Source organism: Vulpes vulpes, chromosome 10 (assembly GCF_048418805.1).
Source record: "Vulpes vulpes isolate BD-2025 chromosome 10, VulVul3, whole genome shotgun sequence".
Taxonomy (NCBI): domain Eukaryota; kingdom Metazoa; phylum Chordata; class Mammalia; order Carnivora; family Canidae; genus Vulpes; species Vulpes vulpes.
The window spans coordinates 31059025-31086999 of record NC_132789.1 but is presented as its reverse complement, the minus strand read 5'-3'; the positions used below and the strand labels follow the sequence as shown (position 1 = coordinate 31086999).

Genomic DNA, 27975 nt, shown 5'->3' with positions numbered 1-27975 from the left:
AAGACGAACCTCCAAATGGCGGTAACCCATTTGCGTTCTTGAAAACGTCCCTTTATTTAAAGCTATTGTAGATGGCCACAATTCCACCCAGATGGAGATGCCACGAGTGAGCGGGCAGGAGTTTCTTCTGAGGATGGCAGCAGGGTATCCAAGGAGGGCCGTGGGCCAATCCTGCACTCACACACTGCACCAGACAAGTGTGCTATGGGACCAGCCTTTCCCTCCACCAGGGCACAGAGCCAGGGTACTCTGATGGGTCTTCCTTTCCCTCCCCCAGAGGCAAAAGCCAAAATGCCTACCTATTCCTGGCCACAAGCACACGTGCCCCACCTCAGACACAGAACGGCCCCAGGGGCCAACCCCCAAGCCCATGGGGGAGGAGCCAGTGGCAGAGGGTGGGACCCGCGCTGCTGCCCCCAGAGCCCAGAGCCAGGGGGCGCCCACACTGCTGTTCCCAGGACAGGCCGGCGCACACACGGTCCTCCCCTCCGTGCAGGTTTCAAATGTGTCGTTTATTTGCTATTTTTGATGACTATAAATAAGTGTTTCCACTATGGAAAAGAAAGTGAGCACAGTACATTTTCATGACTGGGGAATGGATTTTCTGAAGTCTTCTTCAATAGGGCAAAAACTTAGAAAAAAACAACCTGAATGTTGGAATTCAGTTCTTTATATAAAGTCCCTTGTAAAAACAAAACAGAATAAAAACAAACTGAAAAGAAGGGGCAGGGCAAAATTTTAAAAAAGAAAAAAGGAGGAAAAGAACGGAAGGAAGAGAAAACAAGGGGAGGCGGCTTATTGCTCCTCCTCCGCTCCAGCCTTGCTCTCGGCATCTTCTGACTCCTTGCTCTCCTCCTTCACCGAGAGAGCTTCTAGCTTCTCAGTCACCTTTTCGGCATCGTCATTTTTGCCCGACCCTGCTAAGACATAGGGGGACGCAGTAAGAAGACAGAGAAGCAGTGCCCAGCCCAGCCCGCCCACCTCCTGTGGTCCCGGGCAGAGGCCGCAGGACCGGTCACTTCACAGTGTGCCAGCCAAGCCAGCCTCCAGGGTCACACTAACGAGGAAGAGCTCATGCCTGGGACGGCAGTCAGGGAGCTCAGTTATGTCAGGTCACCTGCTACAGCAGCCATCGTTGGGCCCCAAGTGACCAGGTGACTGTGAGGACCTCTTGAGGCCCCTCTGGCCACAGGCTCTAGCCAGCCGGACATTCGTGACTCAGCTGCCAGCCTGGGGGCTGTGAGGCCAGGCCGGGGAGCACATGCTTGGGGCCCTGATAGCCAGTTCACTCCCCAAGAGGCACTCTGTGTTCCCAGACGGCTGTATCACCCTTGACAGGACGAGGTGGTCACAGCACCCCGGGATGTTTCTGTGGCAGACGGAAAAAGCACCCGCCTGGGGCTGCAGCCGGATGCAGAGTGAGTCTGCAAGGAAGTCCCCTACCCACGACACCATGTCACCTTTCTTTTCTCTCTCTTCTATCTCTTTCCTGCATTCTTCAAACTTTGTTTTGAATTTCTGTGCATCTGCAGAAAGAAGAGACGAGACTTCCTAAGATCCCTAAACAGTGAACAGGTCCTGGGGGGTATGAAGCATCAAGTCACACACGGCTCATCCCACAGCCAATTCTGACTTAAGGACATAGCCCTGGGCTCACTCTTACCCAGACCAAGCAGTAACTATTCTCCAGTCCCTCCTGAGACTGGTGGCTATATTGGGTTGTCTCCCTCCATCTGACTCCGTGACAATTTGGGCAGAGCAACACACGGTTCTGATGGCCGTGCACAACCATGGGGCAGGGCCCTGCCCAACACTCAACTCTCCACTCATGACAGAGTAGCTCCTAGACAAGGCCCACTGTGCACCTCTGATGATCCAGGGCTGGAAAGACGGCTAAGCCGAGGAGAGGTCAGCCTGGACCCATGCTGCCAGCAGACTCTGGGAAGGGGACGCCTGCCCCAGGTAGACTGGATGCCCAGGGATGGCAGTCAGGGGAAAAGACCTGAGGTTAAAAGTGAAAAGACCCTGCTCGTGGCCTCAGAGCCTGGGTGAGGCCTTGACAATGCACGGCTCAACTGCAGGGCTTATGTCCCTCCTCCGAGGCAGCACAAGACAGCAAGGTGGGACCAGTCCTTACCACACACCTCCCAGGTGCTATCAGTTCTCCCCACAAAGCTATACGGACAGACAGGCAGCTGCAGTCAGACAGTCCCTGGGGCCTGGTGCCCTTCTGCTTACTCTCAGCATTTAGGAAGCGGATGGCCAGCAGCTCTGGCTTGGGGCACTCGTCGGCAAAGTCAGCGTGGGTGTTCCAGACCCAGGCACGGTCGCTGCCCGCGTTCGGCTTCAGTTCCATCATCGGTGTGACTGGAAAAGAGGAGCCGTGTGAGGATCCTGTCAACTGCCTCAAGGTCACCCCACCACAAAAGGCCCTGGTTGCCAATGCAAGGTCCTGCTTTGGGGTCCACCAACCAGGCTTAAACAAAGTCCCATGGGATATGGATCTTATTCAAACAAGTTTCTTTGCAAACACCTCATATTCACTTAGAACCAGGACTCTCCTGATCTGGAAACGGGGTGGCCTGCTCCCTGACACAGTAACACCTCAGCAAGGGTCTCTAATTCCATTAGAACAAGGCTCTAACGCCAACAGAGCCACTCACACTTAGCCCTTCCTGTGGAGCACCCATCCTGTGACTGTGTCCACACTTGGTCGCACCATCTGGCCCAATGGGAGATGGGGGACAAAAACTGTACGCAGGGTGGTAAGGGGTTGGGGTTGGACCAGGGCAACCACTCTGATGTTGTCCAGGGACCTTGGGGGATGAGGCCCCCAAAAGTGGACACCGTGGGCCTTGCGACATGCTCATACATCATGGAAATCAAAGCTGTGACCTGGAATAAACACAGCCACCCCAGTGTCCTCAGGCTTTGCACAGCCCCAAGGAGGAAAGGGGAGACAGACTGAGTGAAGAACAAGAGCACCCCCAATGCCGCACCCACAGGTGTGCCCCTGCCCAGCCCCAAGCACACAGACCATCTAACCGGGAAGTCACACCATCTCCATGTAGATATCTGGAGAGCCCTTGAGCTGTAGAGAGCTCAGAAGTGCCACTGCCTCCTCCTGCCACTACCCACCTGCTACATCAAGGGTCTATGGTATGTATCGGGTCCAGAACTCCCACCTACAATGCGGAAACAACCTAGTGACCTGACGAGGCTCTGAAAGCAGCACAGGGTGTCCGAAGACCCCTGGGGAGAAATTCAAATTGAAATGGAAGTCAAGGGCCAGGGCAGACAGGCAGGGGCGGTGGGGTTCATTAGAGGACATCCAAGCGGCCCAAGCAGCATAAAAGAGGCGCCTGGGTGGCTTAGGCTATTAAGCGTCTGCCTGCAGCTCAGGTCATGATCCCAGGGTCCTGGAATCAAGCACCACATCAGGCTCCCTGCTCAGCGGGGACTCCACTTCTCCTTCCCTCTGCCCCTCTGCCCCTCCGCCACTTGTGCTCTTTCTCTCGAACAAATAAAATATTTATTAAAAAAAAAAAAAAAAAAAAAAAGGGAAGGGCACAAAGGCCCCTCTCCACCATCCCTCGAGTCTCTGTAAACCTGCTCATCCTTCTACATCATCCTCAAGGGCTGTTTTGCTCTGGTTCCCGCCTGGTCACCCTGTATGCCCAAATGAGGGGCCCTGCCCTGCCAGACACGCATTCTCCCCAGTAACGCCGACATGGCACTGAATCAGCAATGGAGCCCAAAACGTGACTGCTTCCAAAGACACAGGGCACTGCAGGACAACCCAGCAGCCAAGTGACTGATATGGCCAGAACTTACTGTCATCTCTTCACAGGCCAGGCCTGGTGTGGCTTTTCCCAGAACCCACCCCCACCATGAGGAGTCCAGGGCTGATGCATCACACCTGTCCAAAGGCCTCAACCTGTCACCACCCCCTACCTGCTCGGTCTCACAGGCACCTAAGGATAAGGTAGCCACCTCCTCCCCTCACCCCTTTTCCCTTCTGTGTCCTCCTCCGGGGACACCCTGCAGGGACAAAACACATCAAAGAGTGGGAAGGTAAGGGCCCCTGGGTGGCTCAGTCGGTTAATTCGGGTCCAGGTCCAGGCCTGATGTCAAGCTCCCTGTTCAGTGGAGAGCTGCTTCACCCTCTCCCCCTGCTTGTGTGAGCATGCTCTGTCAAGTAAATGAATAAGAACTTTAAAAACAGAGAGTGGGAAAGCTTCCTATGGGGCATGTCAAATACAGCAACAGCTGTCCTCACACCACCCATTCCTGGGGCAGACCCTCCATGGTCCCGAGCCCACAATGGGGCTGTATCCACCCCACCATGTCCTATCTGCCTGGACTCCACAGCATGTATGCCTTAAGTTTTTCTGTAGGTCTGCTCTGAGTTCAGAGAGTGTTGGAACACCTCATTTCCCACTTAAAGTCCTGAACACAATGCGAATACGTGCCCCATGTCACAGTGTGCCCCCAGGCTCCCGTGTGGCACTGAAGGCAGCCTGCCCGAAGACTTGAAGGCGTCCTTATGTGGGACTCAGAGTGAAAACTCTCCCCGAAAAGGTCACCTACTGTAGTGGTTGGCGCATATCTTCAGGGTCTTGTCCCTCCTCATAAGGAGACGAATGGTCCCTTTCTCCTTATGCTTCAGAAGCTTGACGTCACCAGTGCCTCGTTCCTTCCATTCTGGGAGATCGTTCTCTGAAGCGAATCGGAATAGCTTTGCCCGCCTTCAAGAAAAGCCATTAAGAGAGAGCTTAGATGTGTACAGAGAGGGGAATACACAGCCAAATGTTTGCTGGGAAAGAACACTTGTTTTCTGTGCATTGAACAAATGGCTGTTTCTAGCACCTCCATAGACACCCTTTCCTTTCTTGGTACCTCTAGGACTGTTAGTTAAAAAACTACCAAAAGAGCAAGTCAACAACCAATTTCCAGGTTTTACTTGGAATAATCAAAGAGAAAAGAGATTTCCAACAGAAAGACCCAACTTCTCAGCAAAGACACCCCCTCCCCAAGTACACTAGGCTTGCCTGTGATCACATTGCAGGGCAGCCCCTGGTATCCCATAGGGCACAGGGGTAGCACTGAAAACAGAGAGAGGTCGAGGACCCCTGTCCTCCACAGGGCCAGCCCTTCCCCCTGCTGTTAGATGCCCTCTTTCCTTGGCCCCCCAACACAGAGAGGGGGCTGTAGACCTCTACTCAGGCCACCAAGCTCTGGCCCAACACCCTGCCCTCCTGCCCGGAATAGTACCTGACATTGGGCCCAGCCAAAGCCCTGTCCCACCGGGCAGCAAAGCCCCCGTGGTGAGCCCAACAGTCCTGCCCTTAGGACTTCAGGCTCCATTTCCTTCCCCCTAGGACCCCAGTCTTGCTGGTCCATTTCCTGCACAACACCCTGCTCTCTTTCCCAAACTCGATTCTGTTAAGGGAGATAACTGGCCTCAAAAGGATGCCACCAGAACTTTCACCTGACGCCCAAGGACGCAGACGTAAAGGCCTGACCTGCTGGCCTCACCTCCCTCAGGAAAGGCCTATGTTCAGGACTGCCAGGAGCAGTTCTCAGTCCAGTGTGGGCAGGAGAGCCAGAGCGGGGGGTGAAGTGTGTGTGTTACAGCACCAGCAGCAGTCCTCACCCCTGGGAGGGAACAGTCCCTGGCTGTGGCACCATTTCTGGGCAAAGCACACATGTGGAGATCCAGTGTCTTCTGGGACAGACCCACCATTCTCTTGAGATCAAAGGGATATATGTGACTCTCCTTCCCCAGGCCTTTCAGAGTAGTGGGAAGAGGCTGGTCTTCCCAATCTGCCTTCTTTAGAGAGAGGAGTCAGGAAAGCACTCGAACCCTCAATTGGCTTTTTGGATAGAATCTGAAGAGTGGGGGAGCTCCGTAAGCTTGGACAGGAAAAGCACTCCAGCCTACTTCCGTTAACTTGAAACAGAACCTAGCGTTCCTGTGATGCTGAGCACAGGCAACAGGTCAGTCTCGGCAGCGCGCTGATTTTGTCACAGACATCTCAACAAATGGCTGGTGCCAGTGCTACTTAAAAATGACACCTGCCTTTGTAGCTTCTCACTGAAGGCGCCAAAAAACACACGTACAATGATTTTTTAGAAAGTGATTTTGGTAAGTGTAACACCACCCCCTTTCATTTGTAATTCCAAGTGTTATTTTGTGCATTAAAAACACTGATTTGGGAGTTCACAAACTTCAGGATGCCAAAGTCTGTAGCGCAAAAGAAGAAATGATAACAATGGCAGAGACTCCCTGTTCAACCAGATGAAAAGTGCAGTTGGAAACCTCTAAAGGCAGCAAGCCTGTAAGGTGGCAAGGACAGAGGACTGTGGCGATGCCCCTTTGTGGACAGAGCAGCAGGAACAGGACGCCAGGGAGCACCTGTGCTCTCCACAGGACTGGCCACCAGAAGAAGGGGTACCAAGTGAAGCATCGTCCAATAGCTTTTCGATTTCCACACAGGATTAGTTATTGCACAATCCCAACCAAGCCCTTTTCTCAGTCTCAGTCCAATTACAAGCCAGGCCAAGACCCTGATGGCCATAAAAACCATAAAATCAATCTTACACTAAAGATACCAAGGTCTGGAGCAACGTGAGCTTACTTACATCTTAAAAAGCTCTTCTTCATCTTCTTCCAGCGTTTTAATTTCTTGCTCAGGAAGAGAAACTATAGGTTCGAACTGGGGGTCGTGGTTGGACTCATCTGCATTCTCAGTGGAGGTGTCATGGTCCTCATGGGTGTCCTGTGGAGGGAGGTGCAGAGATGTGACTCTGCTGGCTCTGGAGCCTGGCCCCCACCCAGAGCTCAGCTGTGCCTGCAGTGGGCAATCCCTCCTAGTGAATGGCCTCATCCCAGAGCAAGAGGTTAAGCCCACAGTCTTTCACACAAGGCTGGCACCCCCATTCAAGAGTGCAGGAAGATGCTGAACTTCCATGCCCTCTGCAGAGGCATCAGGCACGTGTGTGCAGTGTGGCTGGGGCCCCTCAAGGTGGGCGGCCTACTGGCCAGACCACTGCCTCATCACTTCGCACCTGTCAAATCTGGATAAGGACAGCGCTAGGTGAAGATTAAAAGGCACAATGGTGGAAGAGAGCCTCATGGAGCCTGTCACCCTTCACCAACGTTTACTGGTTGAAGGAAAAAAAAAAAAAAAAAACAACCCTGTACTCTTGTTTAGCAGAAGGGGGTGAAAGTGGCTACCAACTCCTAGAGTTTACACGAAATGCACGTCCTGCCGGCAGTTTTATCTTACATCCCAAAGTTGATGCGTCGACAGAAATCATACAAATAGAAAACTACAGGCCACAGAAGAGCCTGTTTTAGGTTCAAGTCTCACAAAACACGTGGCTTGGCGATCTGCAGTCCGTAAGAACCCGGGAGCTTTACCACCCGTCCGGGCCGGAACATCAAATACGAAAAGCTGCCTTTCGCGGTCGGCCAGCTCGCCCGGGCAGAGGCCCGCGGTCCCCGGAGCAGCCGCCGCCCCGGGTCGCGTGGCCAGGCCCGTCCACCCGGCTGGAACCAGACCTTCCGCCTCCGCGGCCTGCGGCCGTTCAGGCCGTGAGCACAGAATGAATGAAGTGCTGCGCAGGCGGCGGCGGGAGGGACGCTCGGTTCCGGTGGGAAGCCTGCAAGTGGGCCGAGCCGCGGAAGCCGGGCCCCCGCCTGGGTCTCAGGCGAGCAGCAGAGCGAGCGGAGACCACGGAGCCTGGGCGGCGAGCCGCCCCCCGCCCCGATGGAGCGCCCTGGCCCCGGCGGGGCCCGCCCCAAGGTCACGCGAGCGCCCGGCAGCCCCCAAGCCCGCGCCCCCAGGCCCCGCGGGCCCTAGGCCGCGCTCCCCGAAGCTCCGACCACGCGCCGCCGAGGCTCCGCAAGGCACGGAGCCCGCAAGCCGGCGGGGGTTGGCGGCGGCGGCGCGGGCCGCCCACGTGGCCGCCGGTAGCGGCCTCGGCCTCCCGGCCCCCACCCGGTCCCCGCCCGAGCCCGGCCGCACCTTGGCGGCCGCCATGGGGGCGCGGCGGCGGCGGCGGCGGCGGCTCGGCTGGCTCGGTCGTCGCTGGCTCCGCGGCCTCTCGGCGGCTGGTCGTAGCTCTTTCCCTCCGCGTCTGGCGCCGGCGCCTCCCGCCCTCCCGCTCTTCCCTCCGCCCCGCGACCCGAACCCCGACCCCTGACCTCGGCGGCGGGAAACGCGACGCGATTCAAAACCAGCGCAGCTTTATTGGCTCACACGGCGGACAGTCTCATTGTCCTGCCCGCCCCGCGCTTCCCGCCAAAACGCCCCCGGCGCATGCCCGGCCAGCCCGGCAGCCAGGGGACGTGCACTCCCGGCGGCCCTCGCGCGCACTTCCGCCCCGCGGTGGCGCGCGCCCCTCGGGCTCGCTAAGGGGCAGGGGATCCGAGCTGGCGCGTGGCGATGACATCACCGGAAGTTGAGATGATAGAGACGCGCGGCCTCGGCGGCACGCGCTGGCTCACGGGAAAGCGGCCAACCAGGCGAGCGGCCGGCACGGGCCCCTGGCGGGCGGGCGGCGTACCCCACGTCGGGGACGCGAACCCGAGCGGCGAGGGTTCGAGTCCCGCCCCCGCCCTGGGCGGAGCCGGGAAGCGGCCTCACGGCGTTGCGGCCGCCCTCCGAGCGTCTGCCTCCCTTCTGCCAGGCCCAGGGCCCGGAGGCGGAGGTGGCCCTCGCGGGGACCCCGGGCGGGACGCGGATGGACCAGACGGTGAGTGACGAGCTCGACGACCAGGTAAAGTGAAAGGAGATCGTGATGGGAGGCCGGGCGGGGGGCGGGGGGGACGGGAAGCCGCTAGGAGAAAACGTGGGACGGGGGCAAGTTGGGAGCCGGGCGGAGGGGCGAGCCGGGGCGCCGGGTGCCTTAACGGAGGGCTCGTGGGCGGCGCCCAGGCCCTGGGGCCAGTCCTCACCCCGAGGCCCGTCTGCCCCTGCACAGCGCCCTGTGCCCGTGGACGGCTGCGGCCCGGACGGCGGCGGTGCCCGGGGCAGCCCTGCGGCCCCGGCCCCCCGGGAGGAAGCGCAGGAGCAGGAAGGGGCGCCCGGGGCGGCCACAGAGGCCGCGCCTCAGCCCGGCCTCTACAGCTACATCAGGGCCGACTTGTTCACCTCGGAGATCTTCAAGTTGGAGCTGCAGAACGTGCCCCGCCACGCCAGCTTCAGTGACGTCCGGCGCTTTCTGGGCCGCTTCGGCCTGCAGCCTCATAAGACCAAACTCTTTGGGCAGCCTCCCTGCGCCTTTGTGACCTTCCGCAGCGCCGCTGAGCGGGACAAGGCCTTGCGTGTGCTGCACGGTGCCCTCTGGAAGGGCCGCCCACTCAGCGTGCGCCCTGCCAGGCCCAAGGCGGATCCCATGGCCAGGAAAAGGCGGCGCGAGGATGAGGGTGAGCCCACAGCCACCTGCATCGCAGATGTAGTGACCCCTCTTTGGACCGTGCCCTATGCTGAGCAGCTCGAGCGGAAGCGGCTAGAGTGCGAGCAGGTGTTACAGAAGCTTGCCAAGTGAGTGTGGGTGCAGATCACCCGGTGGCCCCGAAACTCTGGTCCGCTGCATGCTCGTCCAGCCCCCACCGTGCACCGTGCAGACATCCTCATGGCTGCACAGTCTCGTGGGCAGTAAGCCAGGAAGCCCCGTGTATAATCGGGGGGGCTGGTGAGGTCCCGAGGGTGGAGCCCAGACACCTGGGCATTTGGAGAATGGCTGGGGGTGGTGGTGGGGGGCGGGCAGCCGGCTGAGTCCAACCTTGGCCTCACCTCGTCCTGCAGGGAAATTGGGAGCACCAACCGCGCCCTGTTGCCCTGGCTGCTCTCACAGAGGCACAAGCACAACAAGGCCTGCTGCCCACTGGAAGGGGTTAGGCCATCACCCCAGCAGGTCAGGCCCGGCTGCTGCAACCAGAAATCCACCTCGTGTTCTAAGAGGAGCTCTTCTCTCTTACCTCTACCATAGCTTTCCCTGTTTTCTGTCTCTTTCTGGTGTTCGTCACGTGACTTACTTGTTGTCAGCCCCATCCCCTGAACTGCCAGGCCCCGTGGGGAAACTGGTGCCTCTCGCTCACCACCATCTCTCACTTGATGAGCTCTTTTGGCCGCTCACAAGTGCTGGACGGCCAGAGTAAGGTCAGGCATGTCTCTCTGCCTCCCTCCACCCTCCCTGCAGACCGAGTATCGTAATAAGTGTGAGTTTCTGGTCGGCATCGGGGTGGACGGGGAGGACAACACAGTCGGCTGTCGGCTTGGCAAGTATAAGGGTGGGACATGTGCTGTGGCCGCCCCCTTTGACACCGTGCACATCCCTGGAGCCACCAAGCAAGTGGTGAAGGCCTTCCAGGAATTCATCCGGTGAGGGCTTATAGCTGGGCTGGGGGCCCAGAAGTTCTGAGATGGGAGCAGAGGATCTGCCTGGGGGGTCCTGGGATTGTGATCTGGCGGGTACGGCTGGGAGAGTGGGGAGGCGCTCACTCAGTCCTGGTTGGCTGATGCTGAGGGACTCGGCCACTCATGGCTCCCACAGGTCCACTCCATACTCCGCATACAACCCAGAGACGTACTCAGGCCACTGGAAGCAGCTGACTGTGCGCACCAGCCGCCGTGGCCAAGCCATGGCCATTGTCTACTTCCACCCCCAGGTCTCAGGAGGGGTGCCTGCTGGGGGAGGGTGTCTGGGCCACGGTGAGCTGTGACACAGCCTTACAGGGCATTTTCTGCTGCTTACCCAGAAACTGGGCCCTGAGGAACTGGCCGGGCTGAAGGCCTCCTTGGCGCAGCACTTCATGGCGGGGCCAGGCAAGGCCACTGGGGTGACCTGCCTCTACTTTGTAGAGGAGGGACAGCGGTGAGGAGCCTGGGTAGGGGTGGGGCGGGTCCCTGCAAGGGCTGGTGACACTGACGGACTTACTCTGCCACCCAACAGAAAGACGCCCAGCCAGGAGGGCCTGCCCCTGGAGCACGTGGCTGGAGACCGGTGCATCCATGAGGACCTGCTGGGGTTGACCTTCCGGATCTCTCCCCACGCTTTCTTCCAGGTAGCCCCAAATCTCGGGGGATCGTGACACAGGGAGGCCTCACACGATGTCAGGATGTCAGTGATGAATGGGGCTAGGGGGCTAGGGCAGTGACAGCGGGTTAGCCTAGGGAGACCTGGGGAGAATGTCAAGGCAGGGGAGCCACAAGGATCATAAGGTAGAAAAACAGTTATTTGCTGTTAGGTTGACAACCCTCTTGGAGGGACCTATGTGGGGTATAGAAAGGAGTTGGGATGATGCTAGGGCTCTGGCACCCAGAAAAGAGGTAAGGTATCAGCACAGTCTCGTGGTAAGCCAGGAAGTTACTTTTAAACTTTGAGTATCAGCATCAAGTTACTTTTAAAGCCAGGAGACTAGGTGAGGTTGCCAGCATGATGGGATTGAGGGTCAGTCCAAGGACTGGGCCTCGGGCAAACAGCTAGATGTGCGGGAGGGATCGGGACCCCTGGGAAGAGGACCAGTGGGCCGGGGATGGGAGCCGGGGGCTGTACAGGAGGGCATGCTGCCTGGGTGGGGAGGCTGCCCTGCCCTCCTTGACACTGCCTGCCCGCCCTGCAGGTAAACACCCTGGCGGCCGAGGTGCTCTACACGGTCATCCAGGACTGGGCCCAGCTGGACACAGGGAGCACGGTGCTGGACGTGTGTTGCGGCACTGGCACCATCGGCCTGGCACTGGCCCCCGTGAGTGGCCCCTGCCCCACCCCACCCATGTTGTCACCTGCCCTGTGACCCCCAGTGACCTCCAGCCCTTCCAGATCTTTGTTACTCCCAATGCCTTCTGTTGTACCACGGTCTTAAAAGCCTGTGTGATGAGGCAGGGTGCCACAAGTATGTCCTTTCTTGGTTTCAGAGGGTGAAGAGAGTTGTGGGGATCGAGCTGTGCCAGGAAGCCGTGGAAGATGCCCGGGTGAACGCCCGAGATAATGGTGAAAGCCAGCCCTCCACACAGCGGGCGGGCAGCAGATGTTCCTGCCTGGGACCTGGGACTCACCGGGTGGTTCTTAGGGCCCGTGATGGGGTGAGGGCAGAGGGTGCAGGAGGGCACCCACTGTGTGTCCAGGACACCAGAGCTGAGCAAGGATGAACAGGTTCCTTAGGCGGCTTTTCGTAAAACGCACCTCTGGCCAGGCAAGCTTTGTGGGGGGAAGGCGTCCTGGGTCCCCTGTGACAGGACTATGGTGTCCTGTACAGAGTTGAGCAACGTGGAGTTCCACTGTGGGAGAGCTGAGGACCTGGTGCCCGCTTTGGTGAGCAGACTGGCCTCCCAGCAGCTCATTGCCATCCTGGACCCGCCCCGTGCTGGCCTGCGTAAGTGGCCTCCATCGGAGCCTTATGGGGAAGAGGGGGGCAGGTATGTCTGGGTGGCACACCAGGCCACGCAGCCTTGGGCCTGAGACCCATCCCGTTTGGACTTCCTCAGATTCTAAAGTGATCCTGGCCGTCCGAAGAGCGGAGAACCTCAAGCGGCTCCTGTATGTCTCTTGCAATCCCCGAGCGGCCATGGGCAACTTTGTAGAGTGAGTGTGAGGTGGGGGGCCTGGGGTGGCCCTGGGACCTGCTGGATCCATGTGGCTGACCTTGACCCTCCTCTCTCACCACAGCCTTTGCCGGGCCCCATCTAACCGGGTGAAGGGTGTTCCCTTCCGGCCGGTCAAGGCTGTGGCTGTGGACCTGTTCCCGCAGACCCCACATTGTGAGATGCTCATCCTGTTTGAGAGGGTGGAGCACCCCAATGGCACAGGTGCCCTGGCACTCCAGGACTCTCCAGCCCAGCCCCCACCGGGGCCCCCAGAGGACACTGTGCAGGAGGAAAGCAGGGCTGCTGCCTCTTGCTAGGTCCCTGGCTAGAAACCCTTTCAGAACGGGGCCATCTGTATCACTGGAGTGGGAGCCAAGGGGTTCTTCAAGTCCTTGCCTTGCCTCAGGACGCTCGGGCAGCAACAAGAGAACACAAAACCTGGCTGACCCACTCAGGGTCCATCTGGAGCCTGTTCCCTCCAACCACCACCAGGTTCCTTTTGGGTTAACTGGGGTACAGAGCGAGAATAAACAATTGCTGAACCGTTGCTGTTATTGTGATGAGAGCTTCGGGGTTCCAGCATGTGGGTTCCCTCCTGCCCCCCACTGCAGGTGTCGGGGACAAGGCTCTCAAAGCACCTGGAGCAGCCCAAGTCTGGGCCCCCACCTCCCACTAGCCCACTACCAGCCTCTGGCACAGCTGCAGGGCACAGCAGTGTGCCCACAGCAACAGGGAGGCAGAGATGTGGATCTCATGGGCCAGGGCCAGCTGTACAGGTGGGCTGGAGCAATGGCAGGGGTAGGGCCCCATGGTCTGTCCCAAGTTCCCTGCACCCCGAGGGAGGCCACTGGAGCTGGGCCAGGGGGAACAGGACAGACACTGCCCAGCTGCTGCAGGAGCACTGTGTCCAGGCAAATGCCTCAGCTCTGCAGGGCAGACCGGAGGTAGTTCTGGCCAGCAGAGGATCTAGAAGCCCCAGAGCCTCACATGGTTATGAGAAAGAAACACCAGTCATTCCCTTTTGGGACAGTTTTGCTTTATGCATTCAGACAATCAAGGCTCACCCTTACAGCCATAGTTTAGCCACCACCTGGAAGGTACACGATGGCCAGTGGCGAGGTGGGTGGCATCAGTACAGGCTCTCCCTGCCCTCTGCCCCCACAGCATGGCGGTGTGCACACAACACTCGTACCCACACAGGTGGGGGGGGGGGTACAAAGGAAGGACAGGGGAAGGCTGCAGCAGGGCTTGCTGCCTCTAGCTAACACGTGTGCACGAAGCTTTGGTTCACAATGGCGCATCTGGCTGTTGTGAGGGCAAACAGTCACAGTCAAATGATTATTCACAGCTGCAGACAGGAGGCAAGACAGAAGCAAGTGTCTAATTACAGCAACTTGATTTGAGGGTTTTATAAAGGTCAACACAGAAGCCAACCTCAGTCACATCGGTGGTAAGGGAGGGATACACTGTGGGTGGCACACAAGACTGACGGCCTGTCTTCCTGAAAACAAATGCCATCAACACCAACCATGGGGGACATGATGGACAACAGGCACACCCATGGGATGGGACGCTGCAGCCCACTGTGCACCAGGAGTGCACGGCACCCTGAACAGGCCCTCCAGACAGGGAGGGGATGGCTACCGTAACTACCTTGCACGTGCAGACAACCTGGGGCCCCAAGGCAGGGGCACACCTACCCAACACCTGTCCACAGGAGCCACTGGGAGAGCACAGCCTGCTGGTCAGACCAGGTGGCCATGAGGCCTAGCTGCACAGGGCAACTGCCCTTGAAATCCAGTGAAGCCATCATCACAGGGAAGCCCGCTGCCCTCCGTGTGCTTGTGCCAGCTCTGGAGAGGAGCGCCACTTTGTGATCACGGATGGATTGCACGGGGGGTCCTTGTTTCTTCTAAAATCCTCGTGCTAAAAGCTTAACTTTTTATATCTGCTACGTGATTCCAAATCTACCTTCTACTCTCACTGTAAAAGTTTCTTCTCAAATGCTAAAATATCATAAAAGCTTTAAAAATTGATGGGTGGACAGATGGACTTGACTGTGCAAAAATCTTGAGTAAAAAGTTGCCAGAGGCCAGTGAGGGTGAGGGGCCTCTGTGTCTAAGAAGACGTGTTTTTAGGACATTAAGACTTACTCAGAAAAAATGGACCACATGCCAGCCCAGGGCCAGGGCCGGCAGCCAGGCGGGGACCTGCAGACTTCATACACTGGCAACATGTTTCAAGGATGGAAAAGAATCACCTTGAGGGCTCGCCTATAGTCTGAAAAATAATTGATTCTAAAATTGTGTTTATTTTAAGCCAAAAAGGTCTAAATTACTCCTTCCTGTTATAACCTTTTCAGAGAAAAATGGAAAACACAGGAGGTAGGGAAGGGGAGGGGATGCCAGACCACTGCGGTGGCCGGCGGGGGCCCTGGGCACAGGTGGGCGCCACAGGGCTTGGCCACCGCCTTCTCAGTCTGTCGCTTCTTGTCTGTGCAGGTAACATACTGACACTCATGGAAACCTTCATAAACCAGTCTGCAGCAAGTCCACAGAGGCAGAGGTCATCCACAGCCATGCCAAGCTCCTGGCTTCCACCTGTGTGGGCAAGCGGAGTCCATCCTTGAACACGTCCACTCAGACCTGTGGGCAGCCCCCAAAGAAGAGCTGCATGGCCCTGCTGTCCCCGCGCACAGAGCCCCACCCCTCTGGCCTGGGCCTCGGATGCCTGGCTGCAGGGGGGGAACTCCGATCAGAGGCCTGAGGCTGCAGAGTGAGCGGCGCGTGGTGTCCCCGGCGGCAGAGCTGCCAGTCCCTGCGCCTGGCCCTGCCGCCTCCCTCACACGTCCACAGTGCACAGGGGTTCGCCGCCAGGCTGCGCAGATGCCACAATAGACATCTTGGGCTTCTTCCGGGTTTCCTCCTGGAAGAACAACAAAGGTCAGGGATGCCAACAATGTGGAACACGTGATCCAGCCCAACCTCAGGCAAGAGGCTCCCGAGGCAGGGGGTAGAGGTGGGGGACGGGGAGTTCAGCGCACTGGTGCCAGGTAGCCTCTGAAGCAGGAGGGCACCACGGCTCTGCAGTGCCAGGTGGAGGGAGGGGAGGCCTGAGGAGTGGGCCGGATGGGGTTGCTGGCTGGGTCTCCCTGGATGAAGTCTCAGAGGACTGCTTCCCTGGGAATCAGAACACACACCCAGAAGTAAAAGGCCAAGGAAGTTACAGCCACTGGGAACAAGCCACATGGTGGGTCTCTCCCCACTCCAACTCAAGGGCAAGAGTGTGGCATCTTCTGGGCCAGACAGACCAAACAGACAGCAGATACCCCTTTCTCAGGGTTTTACACAGGCCCTGGCAAATCCTACAGCTTAAAGAGATCCTAGCCTCCAACCACTCAGGCTGGTGGCATTAGGAAGATTCACCAGGACGGAGCCTTACCTGGGTTCAACTGTTCTGTGAAACATGCTCCTTCCTCCCAGAAATGCCAAGAACCCAAGGGAGAGGTCCAGGATGGCAATCTGTTGCCCACAGGACCCTGAATAAGGGAGGCCTGGTGGGTGCACTATCTCTGCCTTCATATAGCTGATACTGAGTGGAAATGGCCAGAAGCCTGGGCCTTTCACAACCGCAGGCAGAGAGCTCTATAATAATTACTAAAAGATGAAACAATTTGATTCAAGTGTCATGAATGCTGAAATCCAAGAAAAAGGAAATCTACTCTGAAGTGCTGAGGACTCACTGGAAAAGAGGAGCACTACCAAGGTATTGAGGAGCCAGAAATGGGTTCCTGGAGGCTGATTCCCCCCGCACCTGCCCCCGCCCCCACTTTTCCCCTTTGGCCTTTAACTCAACGGCACCCCCTCCACTGAGGGCAAGGTGATGAGGGCATGGAGGAGCCATGGCCTGTGGTGCCGGCCAAGCCTGCATGCTCACCCTCTCCTCAGCCAGCCTCTTCATCTCCTCCTGCAGCTTGCTCAGGATGTGCAGGTTTGGCTTGTTCTTCTTGGCGTACTGCTGCAGCTCAATCACACTCTTGTCTGAGGTCTCCTGGGGGAGCACAGTGCCTCACTCTCAGGAGTGCCCAGGGCAGGCCTCATCAACACATTGTGGCCAGCAGGCTGACGCACCGCAGAGAACATAGACCAGTCCATGGCTGCCCAGCTCACCTTCTGACCATGCCATCCTCACTTTTGCCTCCCCCCTCAGCAGGAAGCAGCAGCCACGGCCTCCCCGCTTCATAAGGCAAGGGTACCCTGGCACCCACCTGCCTCCACTCCTGCCATCGGCACTGGGCACTCAGGATGTAATGACCACAGCACAGCCTCAGCCAACAGAACGGCACACTGCCAGATGGGACACACCCTGGCACTGGGGCCCAGCTGGAAGCCCATCAACCTAGACACACGCTCTCTACGTCTGCATGCCCTATGGCTTCCAGCGCAGGACCAAGCTGTCCCAAGACCCTTCCTCGGGTAAGAAGCCATCTCTAAGGACGCCTGCCATGCCTTGGAGTGTCAGACACCACCTGCCTTCCAAAAGATGCATGCTGGGGCTGTGCCTAGACTGGACCCTAGCCGTACAACCGAGGGAAGGTTTCCATTCATGGGGAGAGGGAGAGAAAGAGAAAGCAGGCTTTCTCTCTCTCAATCTTAGCCCAAGCAAGATGCTGCACAAAAGTAAGGCACATAGAGGCGGAAGTCAACCTCATCTGCACTGCATCCAAGTTTTCTCAGTAACACCTATCTTGAAGTTCCTTGAAGCACACCCTAAGGGCCCAGTGTCACCTCCTTCACCCTCTCTTGTCAAGTCCAAAACAAGGGCCTCTTCAGGGATTCCACAATGACCACTCCTCCTCCTACTGGGGTGCCAATAATTCAGACTGTTTCTGGAAACCAGGGGAAAAATTAAAAACCATAAATGCACAGGATCCGCGGGTGGCTCAGCAGTTTTGATGCCTGCCTTCGGCCCAGGATGCAATCCTGGAGACCCGGGATTGAGTCCCACATCAGGCTCCCTGCATGAAGCCCACTTCTCCCTCTGCCTGTCTCTCTGCCTCTCTCTCTCTCTCCCTCTGTGTCTCTCATGAATAAATAAATAAAATCTTAAAAAAAAACAACAAAACAAAACAAATGCCTCACAGTACTTCCCTCTACCCCACAAAGCACACAAACCTAAGGGTATTGGTTTAAATCTCACGATCTCGGCAAAACAGCAGATACCAAACAGGACCTGTACAGTTTAGCAAAGGTAAACCAGTATTCATAGTCAAGAAAAGCTGCCCTACATCTCTTACTCTCCCTCAAGCTCCTAGGGGTCCTCAAATTAAACCCAAGGCTCCCAGCCCCGTGAGGGCACAACAGCAGGGCTCAGCTCAGAAGCTTCCTCTCCACTGGAGCTGGCATCACTCACCACCTACACCTCTTGCAGGATGGGCCATCCCCACACAGCCAGTGCCAGGCTCAGGTTTCTCAGGGAGGAAGAAACAGCACCAACGAACTGCCACCTCCCAGAGGTCACAATGAGGGCCCAGCAGAGCCTAAGAGGTGGTGCTGAACAAGAGCACAGCTGCCCAACTTTGTCCCTGTGACAGCAGAACCCCAGACGGGTGCTCCGGGGTGGGAGGAGGATGAGAAACAGAGGCTGCCCTAGGCCCAGGGGAGGGGCCCCATTACCTGTTTGACCATCTTACTGCTTTCACGGCCATACATGCGCAGCAAAGACCCCCAGTTTTTGACATGTGGGTGCAGCAGCTGAAGGATTTTCTGAGAGGCTAACTGTTTTCCAACTCTCTTATTCTTACCTGTGAGGAAGGAAGATGAAATGTGGAAAGGGAGTCCCTAATATACAGCTGTCAACATGGCCACCTTTCCTAAACAGGAACACACTTGCTGTCCTCCCACCCCCCAAGCTGAGGGCATGTTCAACAAGAGGGGGAAGGACAACACAGAGAGTGTGGTAGGGCAGCAACTCTGCTGCCATTCCAGGACACCCCTCCTCCGGCCACAGGGACCATGGGTTGGATGGGGGCACGGGTGGCAGGAAGGGAACACGGTCTAACCCAAATAACCAGCCCAAGCCCAGACTAGGAGGACGGGGATGGTGCAGGCAGGACTACCACAGTCCTGCCTTAGGCTGACTGGCCTTCAGAGGTCAGGAGGAGATGCTAGTGGACACCATCGCAGGCAGTCAGCACACAAGGCAGGTGCTCGGGCGACGCCAGAGCAGTGGCCCAAGACCAAGCCACAGAGGCTCAGGGCTCCCAGAGAGGCCACACAGCAGGGTGCCACCTCCCCAGGAGTCATTGGAAATTGTGGTGGGGTGGCAGGAAGTGGAGGAGGCAGTCCTTACACCAGCCGCGCACTGTGTGTTTGCCACACGCCATGACATATTCACTCTTCTGGTTTTTACCAGGAACCACTTCAAACTTGATGGATGTGTCACCCATTCCATGGTTTCTTTAAGAAAAAGTATAGACAACAGGTGACATTGGCTGAGGAGGAGGAGGAAATGGCAGCTTCAGGAAAGTCCTTGAAAGGCCCTTTGAAGACAGTGCCAACCCTCTCCCCAAACTGCTTCTCAGCTGAAGAGGGGAGGACATTTTTTGTGTACCTCATCTGATCTCACAGATTCTGACTGACCACCAGACACGAGGGGCTTCTGTGCACACATGGAACAATTGCAATGGCTCAGACTTTAACCTCCTAGCTCTTAAGCTAAGATAAATGGCTAATAAAGACACTGGGTACCAAAAGAGAAGCCCCCATCACCCCTACTCAGAAGGGGAAGCACCCACCCTACCTTTTAAGGCACTCGTGGAGGATCTGATAGGGAGACAACAGTCCGGCCTTGCTGGTCAGCTCGTAGACCCGTGAGTCCTCGATACTGATGTGGTTAAAATACTACAAAACAAAGCAGCCACTCCTAAGTGCTAGACCTAGCCCACTGGCCGCGCGGAGCTGTTCCCCATGCTGTCTGCTTCCTCTAGAAATTTCCTGTCCTCTTTATTGCCTCAAGGAGCACCTCATACCCCCACCTCAGTGTTCAGCTGCCCCCCTGAGACAGGACGAGCAGCACTGTGCTAGGTTGGAGAGAACATGTTGTGACGGTGGCAGAGCCTGGTGCTGCTGGGAAGCCTTTTCTGAATCTGAGTCTGATCAGACAATTAGAAATCTAAAGACAGACAACCTTAGAAAAAAAAATTGAAGATCATCGTGAGATTATAGGAGAGAAGGTAAGTCAGACAGAAACGACTCTAAAAATGGCAAGCTCCCTAAAGGCTGCAAAGGGCCTGGTCTGGCTCCTGTTTCAAACACAAAGTCGTCCTGTCCTGGCTCTGAGACCAGTCACTATAACCAGAGAACAGAACAACTAAGAAGCATTCATGAGAAACCACATAACCCATTTAGGGGGAAAAAGGGAAATTCTATACAACAGAGGCAGGCAGGCAGCAGCCAGGAAGTGGCTGTGACCCCAACCATGGTTGGGCCTCTGCCGAGCCACGCCAGTGAATGGAGGATGTGACCTAGCCCACTCAGCATAGCCCACCTCCCTGGTGGCACCTGCTGAGCTTCTAGGGCTACTGTATCACAAAGTGGGTGGCTTATTTTCTCACAATTCTGGAGGCCAGAAGTCCAAAAGCAAGGAGTCAAGGGGCTGCATCCCTCCCTTGAAACCTCTTAGGGAGATCCTTCCTTGACTTTCTCAGGTTCTGATGGCCCCAAGCTTTCCTTGGTTTGTGGCAGCATCACTCCTATCTCCACATGATCTTTTTTTCCATCTCCCTCCCTCTTCTTGTAAGAACACAACACTGCTGCTCAGAGCAGGGAGGCAGAGACTCACTGTGACTGAGTCAAGGAAAGCAAGGTGCTATTTCTCCGAGGAAAATTGCAGACTTTAGTGAGCTGAAAAGCTAACTGCCCTCATTTGGTTATTGTCTTCCAATAGGTCCACACAAGATACCTCCATTTCCAAATATCTGTACCAGCGTGGATCAGTTTCCAGGGAAAGTTATTCACCAAGACGTCAGGTCCTAGACGTCCTCAATGGCTGGCCGGTAGCTGACGCATCGGCGGTGACTGGCTCTCTCACCCAATCTATGAGAACCCAGTCTCTAACCCGCAGCCAGCACCTGGGCTGTGGACCTGTGGTCAAGCTGAGAGGTGGAGAACCACCTGTGTGCCCAGGATCCTCCTTGAAAGAGCAGAAGCACACACACACTCAGAAGCCAAAGACATCCAACAGCTGCTGGCAAACACCCACACCACAACTACCTGCGCTGGTGCCATAGCCACATGTTGCTGATGGTTAACCTGCGAGGGGCATATAGGAACCACCGCACAAAAAGTAGAAGTGACCCACAGATGACAGTACAGCAGAAGCCCGGATACTCGGTGCTTAAGACACTGAAGGAACCTGAGGGAGTACCACAGACAGCCCAGCACCCATAAATTCAACAATTTAGAGAAAATGGACCTATTCCTTGAGAAATGCAAACTACTCAAATTGCCCTATTCAAGAAGTTGAATTTGTAGTTAAAACTTCCCTGTAGAGAAAACTCCACGTGCAGATGGCCTGCCTCATTGGTGATAACTGCCAACCATTTAAGGGGGGAAAAAAATGACACTACTTCTAGAGAAATCTTTCAAAAACCTCAAGAAGAAACAATTGCCAATTTATCTTATGATGTTAGTAGCAAGACATTATTAATATCAGACAAAAAGAAAACAAGCTGATTTCCCTTGAACACAGGTGTCAAAATCCTCAGTGATATTAGCAATTCACAACCAACAATACATAAAAGCAAATATATGCTGTCCCCAAGGAGGACTTACCCCAGAAATGCAGTTTTTAAAAACCAATTAACATAATTCATTATCAACAACTTGAAAGTTTGAAAAAGCCTTATCATATCAAGAGATACAGATACACTTGACAAACTGCAACACCCTTTCCATGATAAAAACTCTCAACAAACCAAGAACAGAAAAAGAACCTTTCCTTGACCTAAGAGGTACTGACAAAAAACCAACAACTGACTTCACACTCAGTGGTCAGAGGCTGGGTGCTTCCTGCCAAAGATCAGGAACAACACTAGGATGTCTACTCTCCCCAATGCTGCTCAATGTGTAATGGAGCTTGCAGTAAGAGCATCATCCAAGAAAAAGAAATAAAAGGCATCTAGACTGGAAAGGAAGAAACCTAACCATCTTTAATCATAGTCAACCTGGTCTGTACACAGAAATTCCAAAGAAATCTCCAGAAAAACTACTGGCTATTAACTAGTAACACAGTTTGCAAAGCTGCAAGACACACAGTCAACATACAGACAGAACATTCCATCTCTCTATATTAGCAATCCACAGTCAAGACTGAAACTAAAGTGCTTCCCACAATAGCTCCAAAACCTGTATGGAAATACTTACATCTAAATCTAAGAAAATGAGTGCAGGATCTACATACTGGAAATGACCAAGCAGCAATACAAGACATGAAAGAAAACCTCAATAAATGGGGAGACAGGGACGCCTGGGTGGCTTAGTGGTTGAGTGTCTGCTTTGGCCAGGGCGTGATCCCGGGGTACTGGGATCAAGTCCCGCATCAGGCTCCCCACAGGGAGCTTGCTTCTCCCTCTGCCTATATCTCTACCTCTCTCTGTGTGTCTTTCATGAATGAATAAATAAGTTTTTTTTTTTTTTAAATGGGGAGACATACCGGGCTTGTGAGCTGAAAGATGCAATACTGTTAGAAGTCCATCTTCCCCGAATTTATCTACAGATTTAACACAATTCCAATCAGAATCTCAACAGAACTTTCCATACTGACATATTGTTTCTGTATGGAAGGGCAAAGCAACATGAATAACCGGAAAGTAGTTTTGAAAAAGAACAAAGTTAGAGGGTTTACACTATCTGATTTCAAGATTTCATGTCATCGGGGCCACCTGGGTGGCACAGTCGGTTAAGCGTTTGACTCCTGGGTTTATGATCTCAGGGTCTTGAGATCGAGCCCACACAAGGCTACACACTCAATGGAATCTGCTTGGGATTCTTTCCCTCTGCCCCACCACACTCACTGGCTTGCTCTCTTAAAAAAACCAATCTTAAAAAAAAAAAAAAATTATGTCCTCAAGAAGATGTGGCATTGGTGAAAGGACACAGATCAAGGAGGCAGAACTGAGCACAGAGACAGACCCACACATACATGCTGCTCCCTACAGATGTGCGAAGGCATCCAGTTGAACACACAGCTACCGAATAGCCCAGCAAAGCCATCCTGGGTGCTTATCTATGCTCACATGGAAACCTGGACAGCCTCATAGCAAACAAGCGGGAAATGCATTCAACACCCCTCAGTCAAGAAGGAAGAACACACCCAGCACTGCCCTGTGGTGGGCATGCTCAGCAGCAAAAATGACCCAAACACTGACACAGGCACCAAAACAGTTGGTGCATCACTGAGTTCGAGCCTGGTTCTAAGGCCATCTGCCCTGTAACTCCACTGTTAAGACATTTGGGAACTGGCTAACCTAGGGAGGCAGCTCAGCGCCTACCAGATGAAAAGAGAGAACTGGGGTGGGAGAAGATCTGAAAATGTTCTTCTGCTTGACTGTACTGTGGGTTACGTGACAAAACTATACACATTTCAAAACTCCTAAAAAGTACCTGTAACTCTCTGTAAATTAAAAAATAAATTGGGGAAAAAAAACAAAAAGGCAAAAACAACAGATCACTCCCAAGTAAATTCTAGAATAACCATGAACCAACCACCTCTAGAATAACCATGAACCAACCACCTCCAACAGCTATCTGAAAAGCTGTAACATACTGAGAAGAAATCACCCCAGGTCTTATGAAGAGGCATGGTGCCAATTCTGGTCATCTGCTTTTGCCTTTTCAATGAACACCAAACATGCCTTGCCCTGAGCCTCTGCTTCCATGGCAGCTCTCAAACTCCAGACATTCTATATTCATGCCACCACTGTGCGTGGACGTTGTGTCACTGTGTCTCAAGGACAGCAGTGCACAGCAAGAACTCCCAAAGAACCAGCATCCACAGCTGGAGCTCACACAAGAAGGAAAAGCTGCCCCCACCTCCAGAGAAGCATCATGGGGGAGATAAGTCACCACCTGCTGAGCTACTCAGAAGAGTGTTATACAAACACTGTCACAATTCTTTAGGAGCAAGACAGCAATTCGTATCAGTCAGGATTGTGCTGCTGTAACTCATCCAACCTGACAGAGAAGCTACTTTTTCTCTGACAAATTTTAAAACAAGGGGTACACCTGAGTGGCTCAGCGGTTGAACGTCTGCCTTTGGCTCAGGGTGTGATCCCAGGATCAAGTCCCACATCAGGCTCCCTGCATGGAGCCTGCTTCTCCCTCCACCTGAGTCTCTGCAGCTGTGTCTCTCGTGAATAGATAAATAAAATCTTTAAGAATTTTAAACAAGAGAAAAAGACAATGTGTGTGTATACGTGCACATATACAATTAAATTCCAAGGGATCCCTGGGTGGCGCAGCGGTTTGGCGCCTGCCTTTGGCCCAGGGCGCGATCCTGGACGACCCGGGATCGAATCCCACGTCAGGCTCCCGGTGCATGGAGCCTGCTTCTCCCTCTGCCTGTGTCTCTGCCTCTCTCTCTCTGACTATCATGAATAAATAAATAAAATCTTTAAAAAAAAAAAAAAAAAAAAAAAAAACAATTAAATTCCAAGTGAGAAAAAAGAGGATGAGGACATTTTTGGGTCATTGGACTCTTATTTGGTACTTGTATTGAGTTCCTGGCATGGAGCTCCTAAAACCCTTAGAATTTCCTGAATGACAAGAGTAGCTCTGGTTATTTAAGAGAGCCTCTGGACCTCACCTGAGTTTATGGCAATGAGAAGGCTAGGGGCAGGGACAGGTGGGGAACCCTGGTAGTTTCAGGATGGGACCTTTATGATGGGACTGGTCATTAGAAAGACCAAACACAATTAAGGACTTGTTCATCTGACTGTCCATTTGTATCCTTTATAATAAACCAGTAAACATAAGGTGTTTCCCTGAGTTCTGAGAGCAAATTCTAAAAAAGTTCTAGTTCAAGCAAATTAATGAGCCTGAGGGGAATCATGGGAACCCCTGAATCTGCAGTAGGCTGGGTAATGTGGTTGGCCTGGGCACCCCATCTGTGGCTGGAATGTGAAGTGTGGGCAGTCTTGTGGGACTAAGCCAGTGTCACGTAGACATTGTGAAAACTGAGCAGAGTTGTAGATACCTCACTAGTGTTAGAGAACTGGAGAACCAGCACTGAAAAGCCCCTTATATGTATGAGGAAAACTTTTACCTGGGATTTTCAAGCTGCCCATGTGGCCTCCTCCACCTGGGAAATTCTTTCTCAGGCTACATTCTGAGATCATTTCTGGAAAGATCCCTCACTTTTCAGAAGAGCCCCAGAGTACATGGCCAGAACCTGAATTTTAACTACTATTCAGTACAACCTGAGGCACAAATTCCAGAAACCCACAGCATTTGTCATGGCAGATGCCTAAGGCAAATGCCTTATTAGAGGCCCAGATGGGAAAGGCTCCAAGGAAGAGGCTGTAGCCCCAGTGACCTCACAGATTCAGGGCAGGAAGAAAGGCGGACGATGAAAGAACCAAGCACAAAGACTGCCAGCCAGCCGGTCATCATCAAAACCATGCGCCTCCAACAAATGAGGGAACTACCAGCCTCTAATCACCAAATGTCCTCTGATCACCAAGTGTGAGGCAGCGACAGGGTTGGTGGTACAGTCTGGGGTAAGGCTGAAGCCCTCCAGGTGCACATCTCACTGCATGGCCACATATGAGGAGGCCACAATGCAGGTGGAAGGACTACAAACGGCAGCTAGGACAGAGCAGGAACTGGAGCAACAGGCCACTCTGCAACACACATGTCCTGTCAAGGGTGGGAGAGCATGGAACGCACCCCTGGGTCCTCGTGCTGACCAGAATGAAACTGGGTGGTCCCTGCTTAGGGAAATACAATGGTGCCAAACACTAAAGTAACCATAGACAGAGCAAGCAGAGACTTCTAGATTAAAAACTGGACTGAACTGCTTATTGATTCAACCACCAACCAAACAAGATGCTGGTACCTTAGAAGCCAAAACACTAAATAGAGACCGTCTTGGATGTTATCTTGAAGCCAAGGGAAGGCATTCCTAACCCTTGCTGTTCTACTAACCCTGGAGAATTTACTATTATCTCAACATGTCAAAACTTTCTCAAGCCAATAATAGCCACAGGTGAGGGGATGTGGGTCTGGTAAGCGGAGACTGGTCAGACACCTTGTCCCCGCACCCCTGTCCCCCTCCCGACCAGGGATCAACAGCAAAGCCTGCTCAGATCAGCTGCTGGGACAAAGCAAAATTCCATCCTCCTAAAAGGCGGCCTCGGGCCAGGACAGGTGGACTCCCTGCACCAGAACCACAGTTACCCTTCCAGCTTCTGCTACCTTGTATCAGAGGACAGTGCAGTGCAACCAACAGAGCCCACGTATCATCAAGCACGACAACAGACCCTAAGGGCCCTGGCAGGCTGTGAGGAGGGGTCTCGGTAACAGGTTCTCCAACATGCCTTGGAAGCCTCCCTGAACACCACTGTTCCACAGTTGGGTTATTTAGAAATTAGGCTGAAAATGTGATTTTTCCTGGAGGAGCTAATCCTTTTGAGATTATGTCTGCTGAATGGGCTTTGTGACCTGTCGCTCATCTACAACAATGAAGCACGGAATACATTTAACACTGTGATGGGCACTTTACCATATTTTATAACAGCACCTGTCTAAAAAGATTAGAAAAAAATTTTAATGCATCCTGAAGCACTTACAGAGGGGCAGAATAAGGGACCTCTAAAATTTGTTTCCTCCATAGAATCAACAAGAATGCTGACTAAAATTGTCAGAATCAACTTTTTCAAAATTCTGGAAATTAAAAGGCAATCTGAGAAGCATTTATTCAAGAAAAATGGCTGAATCTTGGAAAGTCAATGAGCTTTGTAGCATTTTAACTTGACCCATTCCTGTCTCCTCTTCCCAGCAATGTGTTAGCCTGAGGAACCCGCAGCCTCACAGCCACTGAAAAAGGTACGAAGGTTCCCCAACAACCCAACCCCAAAGAACCATTGCTATCTGGCCCAGGCGCTGGCAGCTCTATAGAAAAGTCCCATTTATTTTTTTAAGGTTTTATTTATTTATTTGAGAAAGAGAGAGAATGCAAGAGAACAAGCATGAGGGGGGTCAGGAGCAGAAGAAGAGGGAGAAGTGGACTCCCTGCTGAGCAGGGAGCCTGATATGGGGGGCTCAATCCCAGGCCCCTGGGATCATGACTTGAGCCGAAGGCAGACATCCAACCAAATGAGCTACCCAGGCACACCTGAAAAGCCCCATTTTAAAACTTGCCTTTGCATGACCCAACTCAGAGCTCACTCAGAACAGCCCAATTCCCCAGGAAATTTGTCAAAAATAATCAGTGGCAACTGTTTCATATTGCAATTGCCTGAGGCTGGGATACCAGCTGGTAGGCAAGAGGCAGGTCAGAAAACATAAATGGGGAAAGCTAGAGAACGTGATGCCCATAAAGGACACTGAAAAGCTCCAACTTATCTGGGGATCTAGATGGCCACATGCATGCCCAGGAAAGACCCAAGAAGGCCCAAATCTCTCACACGATTGACTCAGAAGCTCTATGCAAGTGGGAAATAAAGGCTAAAATATATAGCTGTCCACTACTACAGCGCTAAAGGTGACTGCACCCCCAACATGTATAAAGAGGCCACTGGGAAAGGCTAGGAGACATATTGGTTTAGGTCAGGAAATCTCTGATCTGGATTTCACAGAATAGTCTAGGAGAGTCACTGCTATGGGTTGAAATATGTCCCTCCAACAAACTCATATGTTGAAATTCTAATTCCCAGTACGTCATTATGTGACGTTTTTTGCAGACAGGGTCCTTACAGAGACAATCAAGTTAAAATGAGGTCATTAGGGTAGGCCCTAATCTGACTACTATTCTCATAAAGAGGAGATCTGGAAACACACACAGAGACAAAACCAGTTATCTCCAACAGCTATCTCCAAATGACAGAGAGAGGCCTAAAAGACTTCCTTTCCTCCCAGCCCCAGAAAGAACCAAACCTACTGACAACTTTGATTTTAGACGTCTAGCCTCCAGAATCATGAGGCCAAAAAATTCTGTTGTTTAGATCACCCAGGTTGTGATAGCCATTATGCCAGTCCTAGCAAACTAATAAAATCACTAAATAGACAGCAACAAAAATAGCAAAGCCAATAAATCTTGGGAAAGGGAGGTAATCTGTTATCCACAGTTGACACATTATTTAAAACGTCTAGGTTTCAAC

General features: G+C 53.9%; 3 protein-coding genes and 1 non-coding gene across 6 annotated transcripts in view; 1 reads left to right on the top strand and 3 right to left on the bottom strand.

Moving 5' to 3' along the window:
- Window positions 1-493: 493 nt before the first annotated feature.
- RANBP1 (RAN binding protein 1) lies at window positions 494-8347 on the bottom strand. Its single transcript, XM_072723514.1, has 6 exons — window positions 8034-8347; window positions 6646-6782; window positions 4591-4748; window positions 2239-2367; window positions 1461-1526; window positions 494-917 (listed from the first exon to the last, which is right to left on the bottom strand). Exons 1-6 carry the CDS (start codon window positions 8046-8048, stop codon window positions 796-798), a joined length of 627 nt encoding a protein of 208 aa, XP_072579615.1. The 5' UTR covers window positions 8049-8347; the 3' UTR covers window positions 494-795.
- Window positions 1303-1428, bottom strand: LOC112907579 (small nucleolar RNA SNORA77). The gene has a single exon (XR_003232795.1). It is a non-coding gene; the product is annotated as a small nucleolar RNA SNORA77 (small nucleolar RNA).
- Window positions 8348-8463: 116 nt separating the features above from the next.
- On the top strand, window positions 8464-17729 carry TRMT2A (tRNA methyltransferase 2 homolog A). 3 transcript variants are annotated; one of them, XM_025982693.2, is made up of 12 exons: window positions 8464-8763; window positions 8992-9554; window positions 9819-9927; window positions 10213-10394; window positions 10567-10681; window positions 10772-10887; window positions 10966-11077; window positions 11636-11758; window positions 11928-12003; window positions 12269-12385; window positions 12498-12594; window positions 12679-13143. In XM_025982693.2, exons 1-12 carry the CDS (start codon window positions 8752-8754, stop codon window positions 12911-12913), a joined length of 1857 nt encoding a protein of 618 aa, XP_025838478.2. In that variant the 5' UTR covers window positions 8464-8751; the 3' UTR covers window positions 12914-13143. The 3 variants fall into 3 exon arrangements, with proteins under 3 accessions (XP_025838478.2, XP_025838477.2, XP_025838479.2); XM_025982692.2 differs by having other exon boundaries at window positions 8488-8787; XM_025982694.2 differs by lacking the exon at window positions 12679-13143 and adding an exon at window positions 15098-17729 and having other exon boundaries at window positions 8502-8787.
- The window catches only part of DGCR8 (DGCR8 microprocessor complex subunit), a 36815-nt gene continuing 22455 nt past the window's right edge, over window positions 13616-27975 (bottom strand). Inside the window, exons 10-14 of the mRNA XM_072723512.1 lie at window positions 19398-19498; window positions 18948-19054; window positions 18272-18399; window positions 16533-16646; window positions 13616-15521 (exon numbers count right to left, since the gene is read on the bottom strand). Coding sequence (XP_072579613.1) covers window positions 15438-15521; window positions 16533-16646; window positions 18272-18399; window positions 18948-19054; window positions 19398-19498 — 534 coding nt within the window. The 3' untranslated portion in view covers window positions 13616-15437. The remainder of the gene's footprint in view (window positions 15522-16532; window positions 16647-18271; window positions 18400-18947; window positions 19055-19397; window positions 19499-27975) is intronic.

What these genes read in the sequence shown, in the direction of transcription:
- RANBP1 (XM_072723514.1), bottom strand. An exon ending in GATATGCGCCAACCACTACA is followed by an intron (nt 2,368 to 4,590) that starts GTAGGTGACCTT and finishes CCTCTTTTCCAG; the next exon opens with TCACACCGATGATGGAACTG. An exon ending in CCGCTTCCTAAATGCTGAGA is followed by an intron (nt 1,527 to 2,238) that starts GTAAGCAGAAGG and finishes TTCTTTCTGCAG; the next exon opens with ATGCACAGAAATTCAAAACA.
- TRMT2A (XM_025982692.2), top strand. Translation starts at nt 8,752, where the DNA reads ATGGACCAGACGGTGAGTGACGAGCTCGACGACCAG. An exon ending in CTCCCCACGCTTTCTTCCAG is followed by an intron (nt 11,078 to 11,635) that starts GTAGCCCCAAAT and finishes CCCGCCCTGCAG; the next exon opens with GTAAACACCCTGGCGGCCGA. An exon ending in GCCATGGGCAACTTTGTAGA is followed by an intron (nt 12,595 to 12,678) that starts GTGAGTGTGAGG and finishes CTCTCACCACAG; the next exon opens with CCTTTGCCGGGCCCCATCTA.